The sequence below is a fragment of the Uloborus diversus genome, chromosome 6 (genome assembly GCF_026930045.1).
Source record: "Uloborus diversus isolate 005 chromosome 6, Udiv.v.3.1, whole genome shotgun sequence".
Lineage (NCBI taxonomy): Eukaryota > Metazoa > Arthropoda > Arachnida > Araneae > Uloboridae > Uloborus > Uloborus diversus.
In genome coordinates this window covers 129,046,482-129,059,896 of record NC_072736.1, presented here as the reverse complement: position 1 = coordinate 129,059,896, position 13,415 = coordinate 129,046,482, and the positions used below count along the sequence as shown (strand labels likewise).

The 13,415-nt window shown below is 31.1% G+C and overlaps 1 protein-coding gene across 3 annotated transcripts in view; it reads left to right on the top strand.

Annotated features, from left to right (window-relative positions):
- LOC129223983 (formin-binding protein 1-like) overlaps positions 1-13,415 on the top strand; it is a 98,682-nt gene that overhangs the window by 74,363 nt on the left and 10,904 nt on the right. For all 3 annotated transcript variants that reach the window (XM_054858375.1, XM_054858374.1, XM_054858373.1), the window contains exons 2-9: positions 380-495; positions 2,201-2,251; positions 3,585-3,732; positions 3,924-3,986; positions 5,315-5,419; positions 6,517-6,645; positions 7,869-8,015; positions 9,074-9,283. In XM_054858375.1, the coding sequence (XP_054714350.1) occupies positions 380-495; positions 2,201-2,251; positions 3,585-3,732; positions 3,924-3,986; positions 5,315-5,419; positions 6,517-6,645; positions 7,869-8,015; positions 9,074-9,283 (969 nt within the window). The remainder of the gene's footprint in view (positions 1-379; positions 496-2,200; positions 2,252-3,584; positions 3,733-3,923; positions 3,987-5,314; positions 5,420-6,516; positions 6,646-7,868; positions 8,016-9,073; positions 9,284-13,415) is intronic.

The window sequence follows — 13,415 nt, the reverse complement described above, 5'->3', positions numbered from 1 at the left end:
TTATTTACTTTTAATCATTCTGGGCATATGTTCAAAAAGGAATGATATTTTAGAAGCACAGGTAAATGCACATGTAGTGAATCTTGCGGGTGACAGAGCTGTTTTGTCACTTAATTTGATTTTCAGTTCTCAGAAGACTAGCTCTTTGTTATGTTTTTAACAATCTCTTTAGTTTGTATGAAATTACCATTCTTCTGAAATGATGATGCAATTATTCAGAATATGTTTGCGCTAATTCAGGTGCTAACTTAGCTAAATCTTATACTGAACAATTTGTGTGTGGTATCAATATAAATTATTATTATTTAATATTTTGCTTTAGCTGAATGAAATACTTCTTGCATAATTTAAAAAATTAACATTATATTTTTTATTTCAGGATCAGTACGATAGTTTAAGTCATCACACACAGAGAGGAATAGAATTTTTAGACAAATATTACTCATTTTTGAAAGAAAGGAGTTCTATTGAATCAGAATATGCTTATAAACTCAAGTAAGTTTTGTTTTTCATTTGCAAAATTGTGCTTTGTACTTCAAATTAGAGATGCCCTGATTATTGCTTTGCTGGTTATTTAGAATTGGCAGAAAAAGTTATTTTTAATTAAAATTAAAGTATGAATAAAGAATAAGAAATGTGAGCTTGGTCTACTTATCTGATGCTTGAGTATTTAGAGAATTTCTGAACCCTTGTAGTCAGGAGCCAATTCAAGAGTAGGTTCATGTAAGTAATGACCCCACGGCCCCGCCCCCTCCTCCCCCCCCCAAATCGCCAATAATATTATTTATCCACATTGTGTTCAAGCACTAGAAAGAAAACAAACAGTGGCTGTAATACTTTCAATTTATTAATTTAAGTTAATACAGTTGGCTCTCTGTTTAACGATGCTCTATTTAAGGACTTTCTCTATTTAAAGATGACTTTTCATGGTCCCCGGATGCTTGACTATCCTTTTAAAAGCATTCTATTTAAGGACGATTTTTTTGGGGTCCCTTGAAAGTCGTTAGAGAGTCAACTGTATTTGAAATACTACTATTTCAGGGGTGCCCACCCGTACAAGCAAGGGCGCACCCCTTCCCCCCAAATATTGCAAAGCCCCCTCAAATAAGAAAACTACCCCTCAAAACACTCCCCCTAAAAATTTCAATTGCACTGTCTCCGCCATTGAAACTTCGCCATGACCCCTCCTCCTAGGTGGACACCTCTGACTATTTCATTGCCTATGAAATTAATTTGTTACAATTATGCCCTTTCAAGTGCATTATTTCTGGAAGATTTGGTGCTTTTTATTGATACCCAAGCAGTTTCGGAAATTTTTGAACCCGAAACAATAGGTCTCTTCACAGCGGGGGGGGGGGGGGGTATTCTTCAGCATGATCCTCCCCCGAAAATGGTAATCTGTATCTGCCCCTGCCTGTTGTTTGTCACCAAAAAAAAGTGTCCTTTACTTTAAAAGAAAAGTAGGAGCAATATGAAGGGTAGATGAAGAATATGACATTATGTTGACATTAAACTAAATTCTCTTTTTTTAATGCTAAAATGCTTTTTTAAAATGCTAATGACTAATGCATTTTTGAATTGTATATTTAACATCTATGATGTTACATGAGCATAAGTATCCAAAAATTAATTTGTGCAGAATTATTGAATAGTTCTAAAAACTAAGCAAGTGATCATATTTTTGCCATTCCTTTAGATATAGACACAGATTACTTCCATAAAGATGTGTAAACTGGTGTGCTCAATCGTGCAATCTGGAATCTTAAATTTCCAGAACAGGCTGTAATCTATAAATTTTGGGCCCTCCTGCAACACAATCTGTACGGCCTTTTCCCATAGACCAGCAGTATATATATATTTGCAACGTTAATAAGTCTTAGTGCTAGTTTTTTTCCAATTTTCCCCCCAATTTCTTGGGTTATTGGGCCCCTTAAGGACATGGGCACTGCAGGGTCTGCGGGTACGCAGATCTGGGCCTGTTCCAGAAACAATCTTGCTTATTTTTGCGAAGAGCTTCTTGTGCTGTGCTTTACTCTTATCTGAAAATTTTTGCCTCATGTATTTTATTTTTTACATGTCATCACTTTTAGTGAAGTCAATAAAACAAAATGTTTTATTGACTTCACTAAAAGTGATGAAATTTAGTAGCTTTTTTGTTACATATATTTTGCTTTGTTTCTGACATTATTTTTAATTTCAGAAAACTTGTCAAAAATCATCAACCAAAAAAGAAAGAAGAGGATGACAATCAGTAAGTCTTCTAATGAGTCAAGTATTTTGTGATGGAGATTTCTTTTTGGAAACTTGATAATTTTATCAAAAATCCTATGTCAGCGGTTCCAACCCATGGGCTACGGCCCACTAGTGGGCCACGAAGAGCGTTTTACTGGGTCCGTGGACGCTGGTAGAGAATCTGAAACGTCAAGATAAATCTTGGGGTTTTAATTTCCATTTTTTGCGAAAATTCAGTTATTAGATATACCGACGCTCTCACTCATGAGCTCTCCCTGACTCATAGTCATTAAGGAACTTCAAGATTAAGGTCTTTCATATTTCTTAGGAACTTTCCCCTATAATTGAAGATGAAATCTAATGAATCAGAAACTCTTTTAAGGAAAATTGCTAAGCATTAGCTTCAAGCATCAAGTTATAAATGCTCCTCCTTTGTTGAACTGGCATGACTAACCAGTGAATTGGTACACTTCAGGGGCTTTTCAACAACCTACCTATTGGCAACTCCAGAGCTCGAATATGCTACCTTGTGGTTATTAACAATACTAAAGAAAAAGGTAAAACATTCCATTCCACATGTTTTCTTTGGGGTAAATTACAGGCTTCAGACAGTTTGTGGTGTAATCTAATTTCAGAAGAATAGAAAAGAAAGCTTCCCATAAATACAATGAAAAATTATCATTCACCTAGGGTCAATGCAAATTATAAGTTACGGCATGCGTTTGTTTTACCTTTTTCATCTGCCATTAGACTGGCTGCAGCGCCCCCTATAGTTTATTGGAGTTGCGAAATAGAATGAGACTTTTCAGTGCAGTTTTTAAATAAAAGTAATGTCGAAATGGATCGAATGATGGGAATTATTTTAGACTAAGACTATCCATTTTTAATCCAGATATCAACCCCTCTCCAGATTGTTTACCCGTATGTCCCTACCCTCACTTTAAAAATCTCGGGCCCCCTTCAGTCTTGGACCCGGGCCAACAACTGCCCTTCTCCCCCCTGTGCATACCCCCACTTATATGAGCAGAAAAGCAGATACCTCTTCCCCCCCCCCCCAAAAAAAATCTTATCTGTGCAAATAATATATAGTAGTTAGTGGGCCTCAATGGTGTTTTCTACAAAACTGGTAAACCATGCAACTAAAAAGGTTGGGAACCACTGTCCTATGTAAATGAGGGAAAAAATACTATTAAAAAAAACCTTTTTGATGAATTTTAGAAAAATACCAATGGACAAAATTTTTTACTAGTGTAATGAATTATGAATGCGATTTTCAATCCATGAGCTCTTTATAATTACAAATTTCCTCAATATGAAACATATAATTTTGAAAAATGTTCTTCTACCCATAGGTTCTCCACGTCAATAGCATTTGTTAAAATGCTTAAAGAAATTGTGGACATAGCTGGTCAGCATGAAATTATTTCAGAAGCATATTCTGGGTCCCTTATGACTGAGATTATAGACTTAACTAGAGAACTTAAAGAAGAAAGAAAAAAAGTATTGTAAACATTCCTAATATTAATCCACATAGTTATGTGTTACGCATTTCTAACATTAAAAAAAAACATACTGGGTGTCTTTCTTTTCTAAAGTATTCAGAATTTTCCTTTTGTTTTTGCACATTTATGATGAATTATTAATAGTTTAAAGTTGTATTTTGCTCATATTTTCCATTGTTTATGTTTCAGCACCTACATGAAGGACAAAAAAATCAGAATAATCTTCAAACATACATCTGTCTGCTAGACAAAGTAAGATTTTTGTAAAGATTTTTTTTTATTAGCTTTTGTTAAACTTACTGTGTCTTTGATGGGTAGGACAAGCATTGTAATCATTATCGAAAAAGAAATAGCCACAGTTATAAAGTCAATTTTTAATAATGTTAACTGATTCATTTCAAGGCTGAACTTAAAATTTTACTTGGTTCAGTGTCATCCCTAAATTCAACTCCCAGTGATTCTCAAAGAGATGCGACTTCAGCAGACGGACACTCACAGACTTTAATAATATAGATAACCGATGTAATTTCAGTGAACTCTGATTTAATGTTAAAATGATTTTGCAGATTCTTCAATATCTTAAACTGATTGGTTTCAATATTTTATTTAAAAATTGGAATTTGTTGTGAATTGAAACAAATATTTATGTGGTAAAAATAAAGGGGGAAATGCATACTTTTATGCCTATTATTTTCACTATACTTTATATTTAAAGGCAGTGTGTCTGGTATTAATCAGTTTTAAATCTTCTTGAAACCTGTCTTAATATTAGGAGAGGGAGGCGGTTAACTTCGTTATAAATCATTAAGCGATTCTAAGCATAATTATCCATTTCATATTAGTTATTTTAAGTAATACAAGATGGTAATTGATAAGCAAAGAATTTACCTTCTATTTGTTCATCTGTTATGTTCACGTTGAGGTTTATCTCTATAATTATTTATATTTCATTAATTGTGATGTGTTGTCATGGTTTCATGCTGTTATGCAGTCACTGCTCAACAATAATTTAACTAATAAAAAACCAACAACTTTTATTAGCTATCAATCAATACATGAAATGTCTACACACTATGATGGTTCGAGAGAGTTCCCTTTGGACGTGAACACTGAATAAAAATGAATTAAAAGGTTTTAGTTTGCATTTGAAAGTTCGTGCTTTGATTTAAAGTTTTGGTTTCATTTGGCAAGTTCTTTTACTGTTCAGTTCAGGGACCACAATTGAAAAGATATTTCTAACAAATTTAGTAGTTTGAGATAAGAAGATGATTTGTTTAAAGTGATAAATTAACTTGGAGGCTTGGATATTGAAAATTAGAGCTATTAAACTGAAGATAATCTGTAAAGATATAGTTTAGCTAAGTAAATGTATCTCACTTTCATTTTGCATGTTTTATTTGAAAGATTGAAATATTTTGAGTTGTATTATTTATTGAAGTTTTTCCATGCAAACATTTTTTTTGAAAACTTAACTTTTTTTTGCTATGTATTTTTTTTAAAGAAGTTCTACTGAAAGGCTTGAAATGTGATGAAGTATTTTTTCCCTGGAAGAATAATTTTCTTGAATGTCTTTATTTTAGCACAAAAAATCATACGAAAAATCATTCAAAGAATCAGAAAAGGCAAATGATACATTTGTTAAAATAGATGCAGATATCAATTTATCTCGAGCAGATGTTGAAAAAGTGAGTACTTTGTGCATTTTATGTTTCTCTTTAAATTAATTATGCCTGTTATACATGGAGGAAAATTAGAAACATGGGGGAGATTGTGAGCATTGGATCAGTTTTTTTTAGAAGGGTCTCTTAAAAGCCATCACATTATAAAATGAAAAACCAATTAGTAGAATAATATATTCTAATGCAAATATTCTCATTAATTATTGTTTAAAAATCTAGCCATAAAATGTTGGTATTGAAAATACACATTAAAGTTAAATGGTCTTTGATCTTTTTCTTTAAATTATTGCTTGAAATTTATAAATTTGACTCCATACAAGACTTTGTAAATCAAATAATACTGGAATTTTGCATATTCTTTTGTTTTCAATAGAGTTAATTGAGTTCAAGTAAAATTTGTGTTTGAAAAATTATTGTTCAGCACCCATAATTGTGCATACAGCACAATATGCAGTGTTTGGAATCATTGTTGATCCAGTAGTCTGAGACCACAGAAAACTGTTTCAGATCACCATAAAATAGAATTTAGTAGCCCATGGGACCAGTGAGTCTGTCAGCTAGGCCATTTTATAATATGTATATTATATTTTCATTTATTATTATTATTATTATTTTTAACATTTGCAGTAAATCTGCTTCTTTGCATTTAGATAAATTCATCATGTATACACTATTAGTTTAGTGTTTTAAATTTTGAATTAGATTTTTTATTTGCTATTTACACAGATTAAATAAAAAGTAAGATGTAAGTAAAATGCTTATAAATTTATTAAGAAACATGTTTCATGTTAAACTACATTCAGTGTTATGTGGACCAGTTATACTGTCTGCAGACAAATACACGTCTGTGCTTACTGGTCTGTAAGACCAGTTATTTTTTTTTGAGTATTTCTACCACTGATATAATATTTAGATGGGTAGTTTGGATTTTCAACAGATTCCTTCGATACAATTGCGAAAAATATCATTGACATGCAGGCATAAAACTTGATTAGGAGTTACATGGTTTAAAAAATAAGAATTTGTACATTTGGTATTTTTTTTAAATCTCAAACTTGCATAAAATGCTAACTGATTTAAGACTGCTTCCGTTTTGTTGCCAGGCACGTATGCATGCACAGCAAAAAAATAGGACGTGTGAAGACAATAAGACTGACTATGCCAATCAACTACAGAAAACAAATGAACTGCAAAGGATTCATTATAATGACTTGATGCCAAATATGTTCCAGGTAAATTCACTTTGTATTTTCTTGTATCTTCAAAATTCATTATAAACCAGCAAATAATATTCTTGGTTTTTAAAAATGAAGATTTTTTTTTCTGCTGCAAGATAGGATTGTATATGTTATTTTTTATAGAAAAAATATGCATGGGGAAATGCACAGGAAAACAATTACTTAGTGTGTTGTTTCTATAGTCACTTCCTTGTTCATTGCTTATTCACAGCTTAACCTCACTATGAGAAACCCGCAACAAACTGGCTTAGAAGGGAAGTCAAGTTTTTTGGTGTTAAGAGGGAAAAACTGTTTAGGAGGCAAAAATTTTAGTGTTTTTCGTTTATTTTTTAAACTGGGAAGGAATAATCAAAATTTGTTCAAACTTGGAGAGTATTTTATTCATTGTTTTGAAGTAAACTTGGTAATTTTTTCTAGTCATTTCCCTCAGAAATAGTAAAGTTAGAAGCTGCTGTCTGTGGATGGTTGCCATCCGAGCTTGTTGCTGGTGAACCTTACCAAAGTCGCAATTTTTATCTGTAAACATTATAATTTTTGTTTTTAGTTAACGTATATTCTATGAGTAAGAGTATGAACCTAATTGTGATAAAAAAAAGTTGAAAGTTCTAAAAATTTGTCTTTTTTGAAAAGGAGCATTTTTTAAAATCACTATCGTTTGAAAAAATAATCAGTTGTTGAACAAAAATGATGTTATTACTGAACAAAATACCTTATATGTGAATGTCTTTGCTAATGAAATCAACTCGGAATTTAAACTTCAAAGGACAAATGTATCTGAAGAACACTTAAAACGGAAAACTAATAATTGATGGTAAACTTAGAGGCGTTAACTTACTGCTAAAAACTAAGAGTACTTTAAAAACTTTCTTACTCAGCTATGAATAGATGGAAACTAAGGAAATCATATAGGATAATATGGTTGAAAATGTAAGAAAGAAAGGCATATATGACCTGTATTTTGTTTAATAAAAAAAGTAAATAAGACCATGATGCACACTTGCAATTTTTGTTTAGAGTTAATAAATTATTTTTGCAATTCCTTTTTTGCCACAAAAAAAAAAAAAAAATTGAAAGTGCAGAGTTTTTCTTGTTTAATAAATTATTTATTTGTACTTTTTTTGGGAAAAGCATCAGGTAATTCTGTAAATGAGAAATATTTAACAACTGCTACTTGTGTTTAAAATGTAATAATTCAAGATGCATGTACAATTTTGCAGCAACTACAAGACATGGAAGAAAGGAGGATAGCTTGTATTCAAAATGTCATGAAAAGGACAGCAGATGCACACAAGCAAGTTTTACCTATAATACAAACATGCTTGAATGGTATCATAGGTGCTGCAGAATCTATAAATCCCAGAGAGGTAAACATTTTTCTTTTTATAACTTAGTTGGGATGCAAAGTTGTGTTCCTTTGTCTATATGTAAAGTACAGTTGGCAAGGGCAGATCCAGAGATTGTTCAAGAAGGGGGCAATTCATTTTTTTAACTTTCTTTTTACTATGTATCTGATTTATACATTCTTAAGGGCAGGGGGCTGCCGCATCATTTTTATCTAACAACCACAATATAGAGATTTATCCAAGGCGGTCCTCATACCTATTCTTTCCCTTTTTCCTTTGAAAGGGATGTTCTAAAATTTCGTTTGAGAACTCCAATTTTGTAGTTATTCCGGGGAATGTTTCGAAACCTCCTACCACTAGCATGATCACAGATTCTTCTAAAATTGCTTTTTTTTTTTTTTGGAACTTCAGTTTAGAAAAATTATTGGAGGAAAGTTACTGAACCCATTCCTTCCCCTAATAATACTACCTGAGGTGTCTACAATGGCGTTTTTAAGACTTAAAATTTTCCAAATGCCTGAGGGAATGCCTCCAAACTCCTCTTTCTAACATCACCAAAGATTGCCTGAAATTCCCTTTTTGAAACTTCATTTGAAAGTTCCCAGGAGGGAGATTCATACCCCAGTCCTTTTCTTAACATCCTCAAATGTGTCCTACACTTGTTTTAGAACTTAGATTTCGAAAAAAATGCCTGTGCAGGGTCCCTCAAGGGAGAGGCGATCGCCCCTTCCTTGTATCCGACCTTGACAGTTGAACCTCTATTCAACAAGCCTCTATTTTGAAAATTTTTAAATGCTATGAATGTTTTCATTGGAAGTAACAAGTAAGAATTTTTAAGATTTTCCTTGAAAAAACCCCTCCAAACAAGAAAGTACATTTTCTGTTTAACACTTTTATTTTTCTAACTCTATTACCCAACTCCTTTCAATACATTTAATGAAGTTTCTTGGAATAAAATTGTTTTTTACACTAATTATGCAAAGAAAGTCATCAGAAAGTGAAACTGAAAATCAAAAGTATGTTGTTTGCATTTCACCCCCTTTGAAAACATAAACAAAAAATCTTTTTTTCCTCCTTAGGATTCACTTTTAGTGATAGAAAAATACAAATCTGGTTATAGTCCTCCTGATGACATTCCGTTTGAAGACTTGAGTAACCCTCGAAATGGCGATCTGTCTTCTAATACTCTATCATCGAACAAGATGGATACATTAACTGTCAAAGGCACCTTATCTGGAGGTAAAAATAAGAAAAGAGGGAAAATTTTAAACATCTTCAGCAATGCCAAGGTATGCATGTTCTTGCATTTTTCTTATAAGCTTATTGATGTTACAGTTTTCTTTTGATTTTGTCATTGCCAATTTAGCATCAACAAAAATTATTTTCATGAAGATATCGCTTTTTGAATGGTAAATTCTTTTGCAATTAGCAGGTCATTATGGTAATGTTTAATGCATTGTTAAATAAGTTCCCTTCCATTGAATATTCATAATTGTGGTTGTATATCATGTCTTAAAATTGTTCCTAAGAAATTTTGCATTTTTATTATGAATCTTGAAATGCAGTTAATATTTTTTTTAAAAAGAAAGAAAGATCTGTTTTGTATAATAAAATACTTTCCTCATTGTAAAATAAAATTTTGTTGAATATCTTATTTTGTTTTTCTTCATTATTATTATTTTGATTTTCATAAAAAGTGCATTCTAGTGTTTTTTGTAATAATTCAGTTCAAATCATTAGCACTGATCTCCAAAGGTGTAGGTGCCTGCTATTTTAATTTTAATTTGCATGCAAATGAACTTGAACATAGAAAGAACTTTGTTTTTAAAACTTAGTTTTTGAATGTTAGAAGAACTTGGAGAAGGAAAATAAGATAGTCTTAAGTTGCCAAACTATAGGAAAGAAGTGAATATGAGGACCTTGTGTTGAGGCCCAGTGAAAAGTTGATATTTTGCAGAATATGGTAAAATCAGAATATTTGGTAAATGAACTTGTATATTTTTAACTTAAAAGAAGAAAGAAAGAAAAACTGTCATTTCTCCTGCTTCGTTCCAAATGTTGGACAGTTGAAAATCTTAGTTGTAATGAAAAATCAAAACAAGTGATGAAATGCCAAAGTAACTATCTACAGAATGATATAGCATAAAATCATAAAAAAGCGAGGGAAAAAGTTAAGTTTCAAATTCTTCCCTAGCAAATTAAGGGAAAATGAAATTGAGTAGGATTTTTGGCTGTCAGACATTCTTATTTTTTGTTCTGATGTTATTGTGGTAGATACCTTAGAACTTAATTGATTCATTAGATTGTCGCTTGACCTTTTAGAATCCGTTTTACACATTCACTTGAAAATTAAATTTTTATTGGAAATTCTGTTAATTGTCTTTCTTATCAAAACTTATCTTTGATATTGAATTTAATTTTACATTTAATTGGTTCTCAATTGTATTTTAACTTAAATTAACTGTTTTTAACACTAACTTGCACTATGTAATGTCTTTTAGTTGCATTTATTTCATTCTAACCACTTTCTTCTTTCTATGGAAACTTTCTGTTTATACTAACTTGTGGGTCCGATTTCTCACTCTCTGATGTAAGTATTGACTTTATCTAAGGAATCTCTTTGCATGTTAAATACAGGTTGTTTCAAAACCCACCCATATCAAAATTTGATTTTTCAAAAAGAAAAAGTGAATTAATGATAAAAAAAAAGCAGTCATTTTGGGTAACTTAGAACCATGGGAATTAACTTTGCACCACTTCATTATTATTATTTTTTTTTTAATAAGTGCAGAAGAATCTTGTTTTTTTGGTTCGCCTGATAATCCAGATCAAATTTAAAGATTTGTTTTCTTTTTGATTTTAGAATCTAGTGGCATACACTAAGAGAGCACACAACCCAACTTGGGCCCCCGAGTCTTGAGGTCCTTTTAAATATAAATTTAACTTCAAAAAAAAAAAAAAAAAAGGAAACTGCAGATGATCATGCTGCACTCTGCTAGCAGTTAGTAATATCAGTTTAATAAGCATTTTCAACATTTACTGTGCTGGGTGTTAGTAATATAAGATTTTTACCTTTTATTTTTCAAAATAGGTTGATAACACTGTGCTTAGCTAATAGCAGTGGTGTTCCCATAGGGTATACTCCATATACACCGTATACTATCAAGCAAGTTTTAGACACATAGCATATACCCTCAAGCTTTATAAATTTTCATATTATGACATACTATGTATATGATCTCATACAAATTTTGCATAATGGATTATTTGGAGTCAGAGTTGGGCAAATTTTAATTGCATTAACAATTAAATATTAACAATTGATTAATTAGTAAATGTAACCACAATAATTAACAATTGATCAATTGTAATAATGGAAACTTACAATTAATGATTAATTAATTGTTAACTATAGTTTACTACAGTTAACAAATAATTAATTGTTCATTGCAGTTTGCTACAATTAACAATTGTCGGTTTTGTGAATTTCAATTGAAACTAACTCTTAAAAAAATTACTGGTTTTGTATAACATACTGTACAGGCGACAGGTCTACCTGGGACGTGGATGCTGGACGGGTACCATATTATTATCTATTTAAATACACATGTTGGCAAGTAATAAAAGGTCATTGCTCAACAGTAACTTTATTTACGAGCAATAAATTATTTATTGCAGCATATGACTTTTCTCAAAAAATCTTATATCTATCTATCGAAATTTCTTCAGAAAAGGTATATTTCAATTAAAAATTCAAAAACTTTTTTTTACTAATAAAAGTCTAAATAACATCTGAGAGAAATTTCAGAAATGTATCTTAATTATGTATATGATTAAAAAAAATTAAACAGCGGTCTCTGAGACCTCATGTCGACTGTTATGTCCTTCTTTCTCACCTCCCCTGTTATGGGTTAAACTAAAACAATGATTTACACAAACTTAAAACACAACCATTTACTTGTGGAAAAAGCTTGCCCAAATGAGATTAGTTCATGCGGCGAGCAAGCAATCAGCACTGAACGAAACTACAAAATTGAATAATACTTTTGACTCTGACTACCTGTGCTGTACCTATTGATATGTAAAATTAATTGTTAGTTTTAATTGTTTCATAAAACAATTTAAAAAATTAATTGCAAAGTGCAATTAATAGTTTAATTGCAATTGATTTTATTGCAATTATTTTTTAAATCAATTAACAAGCAAATTGAAAAAATAATTGATTAATGCCTAACACTGCTGGGAGTATACCCTCAGAAAATTTGATGGGAACATCACTGGCTAATACAGTAGTATCAACCATTAATTCTTAAGTCACTGTTTGGAAACTACTCTTGAATTGCAATTTCAGTTTGTTGATATCTCTCATCCCGCATTTTAATACTCTGTGCGATAAAATAAATTCTAAAAAATTTTGTGATGCAATCGAATTTAAAAAGGCTTTTTTTTTTGCATTTAGCAATTTTAATTTTTTGGTTCAAAGTTGCACTACTTTTAATAAAGTAGTTGATTTTGCAACAAATTTCTCACGTGGTTGGAATTTGTCCTAAGTGGAAAAAAACTTTGAACCGATTAATTATTTATTGCAAATGGATTTTATAATTATATCTTAATTGTGAATAAGTACAATTTGAAAGTTTCCCCCAGTCTTTATCTAATAGATGTGATAACGCCTTTGAAATATGAGTAATACAGTTAGAAAAAAATGAAGAAATATGGTTCAAAATTACCCCAAATGTCAGTAGTTCAACAAAATTATTATTTGAATCATTGCCATTTTTGACAAATGGCAGAAAATAATCGCACTGTAACTGTTGAAAATGCTGGTCAAGTTCCCTCATATGTGTGTACTTTTTACTGCTGATTAGTTGGTATAATAAAAAGCAATCAAGAAGTAGTTCATTATCGATGTCCAATAGTTCATTAATGATTACTCTTCAGTTCATGAATTGTATGGGATTTTGTTTTGTGAGTAACAGGCAGGAAGAGTTTTACCACATATATTCACCAGATTCAGCAATCCTGGGACTTTTTTCAACTTGTTTGATGGGGAAAAATACTTGTGCATCAGGGAACCTGAAAAGCATTTTCAGCATTTACTGTACAATCAAATTTTCTTCCATTTTCTATTATGCATAATATTTTAAATTTTATTTTGATTAATGATTTGCATTTTGTTTAAGAAAGTCATAAAAGTGCTCTATCTTTGAAACACCCTGTACTGTCAAGAACTTAGTGACTTTTCTTTTCATTAACAAATTATTAACACATTTGTGGTTCCTGTTGTGAATAGTAAGTTTTTATAAAAGTTAGACACTATCATTAAAGAATGCATACCAAAGTTTTGTTATAACAAAAAAAAAAGAAATTAATGAAAATTACAATTAGAGAAATAGTTATTGTTTTTTATGATGGAAATGT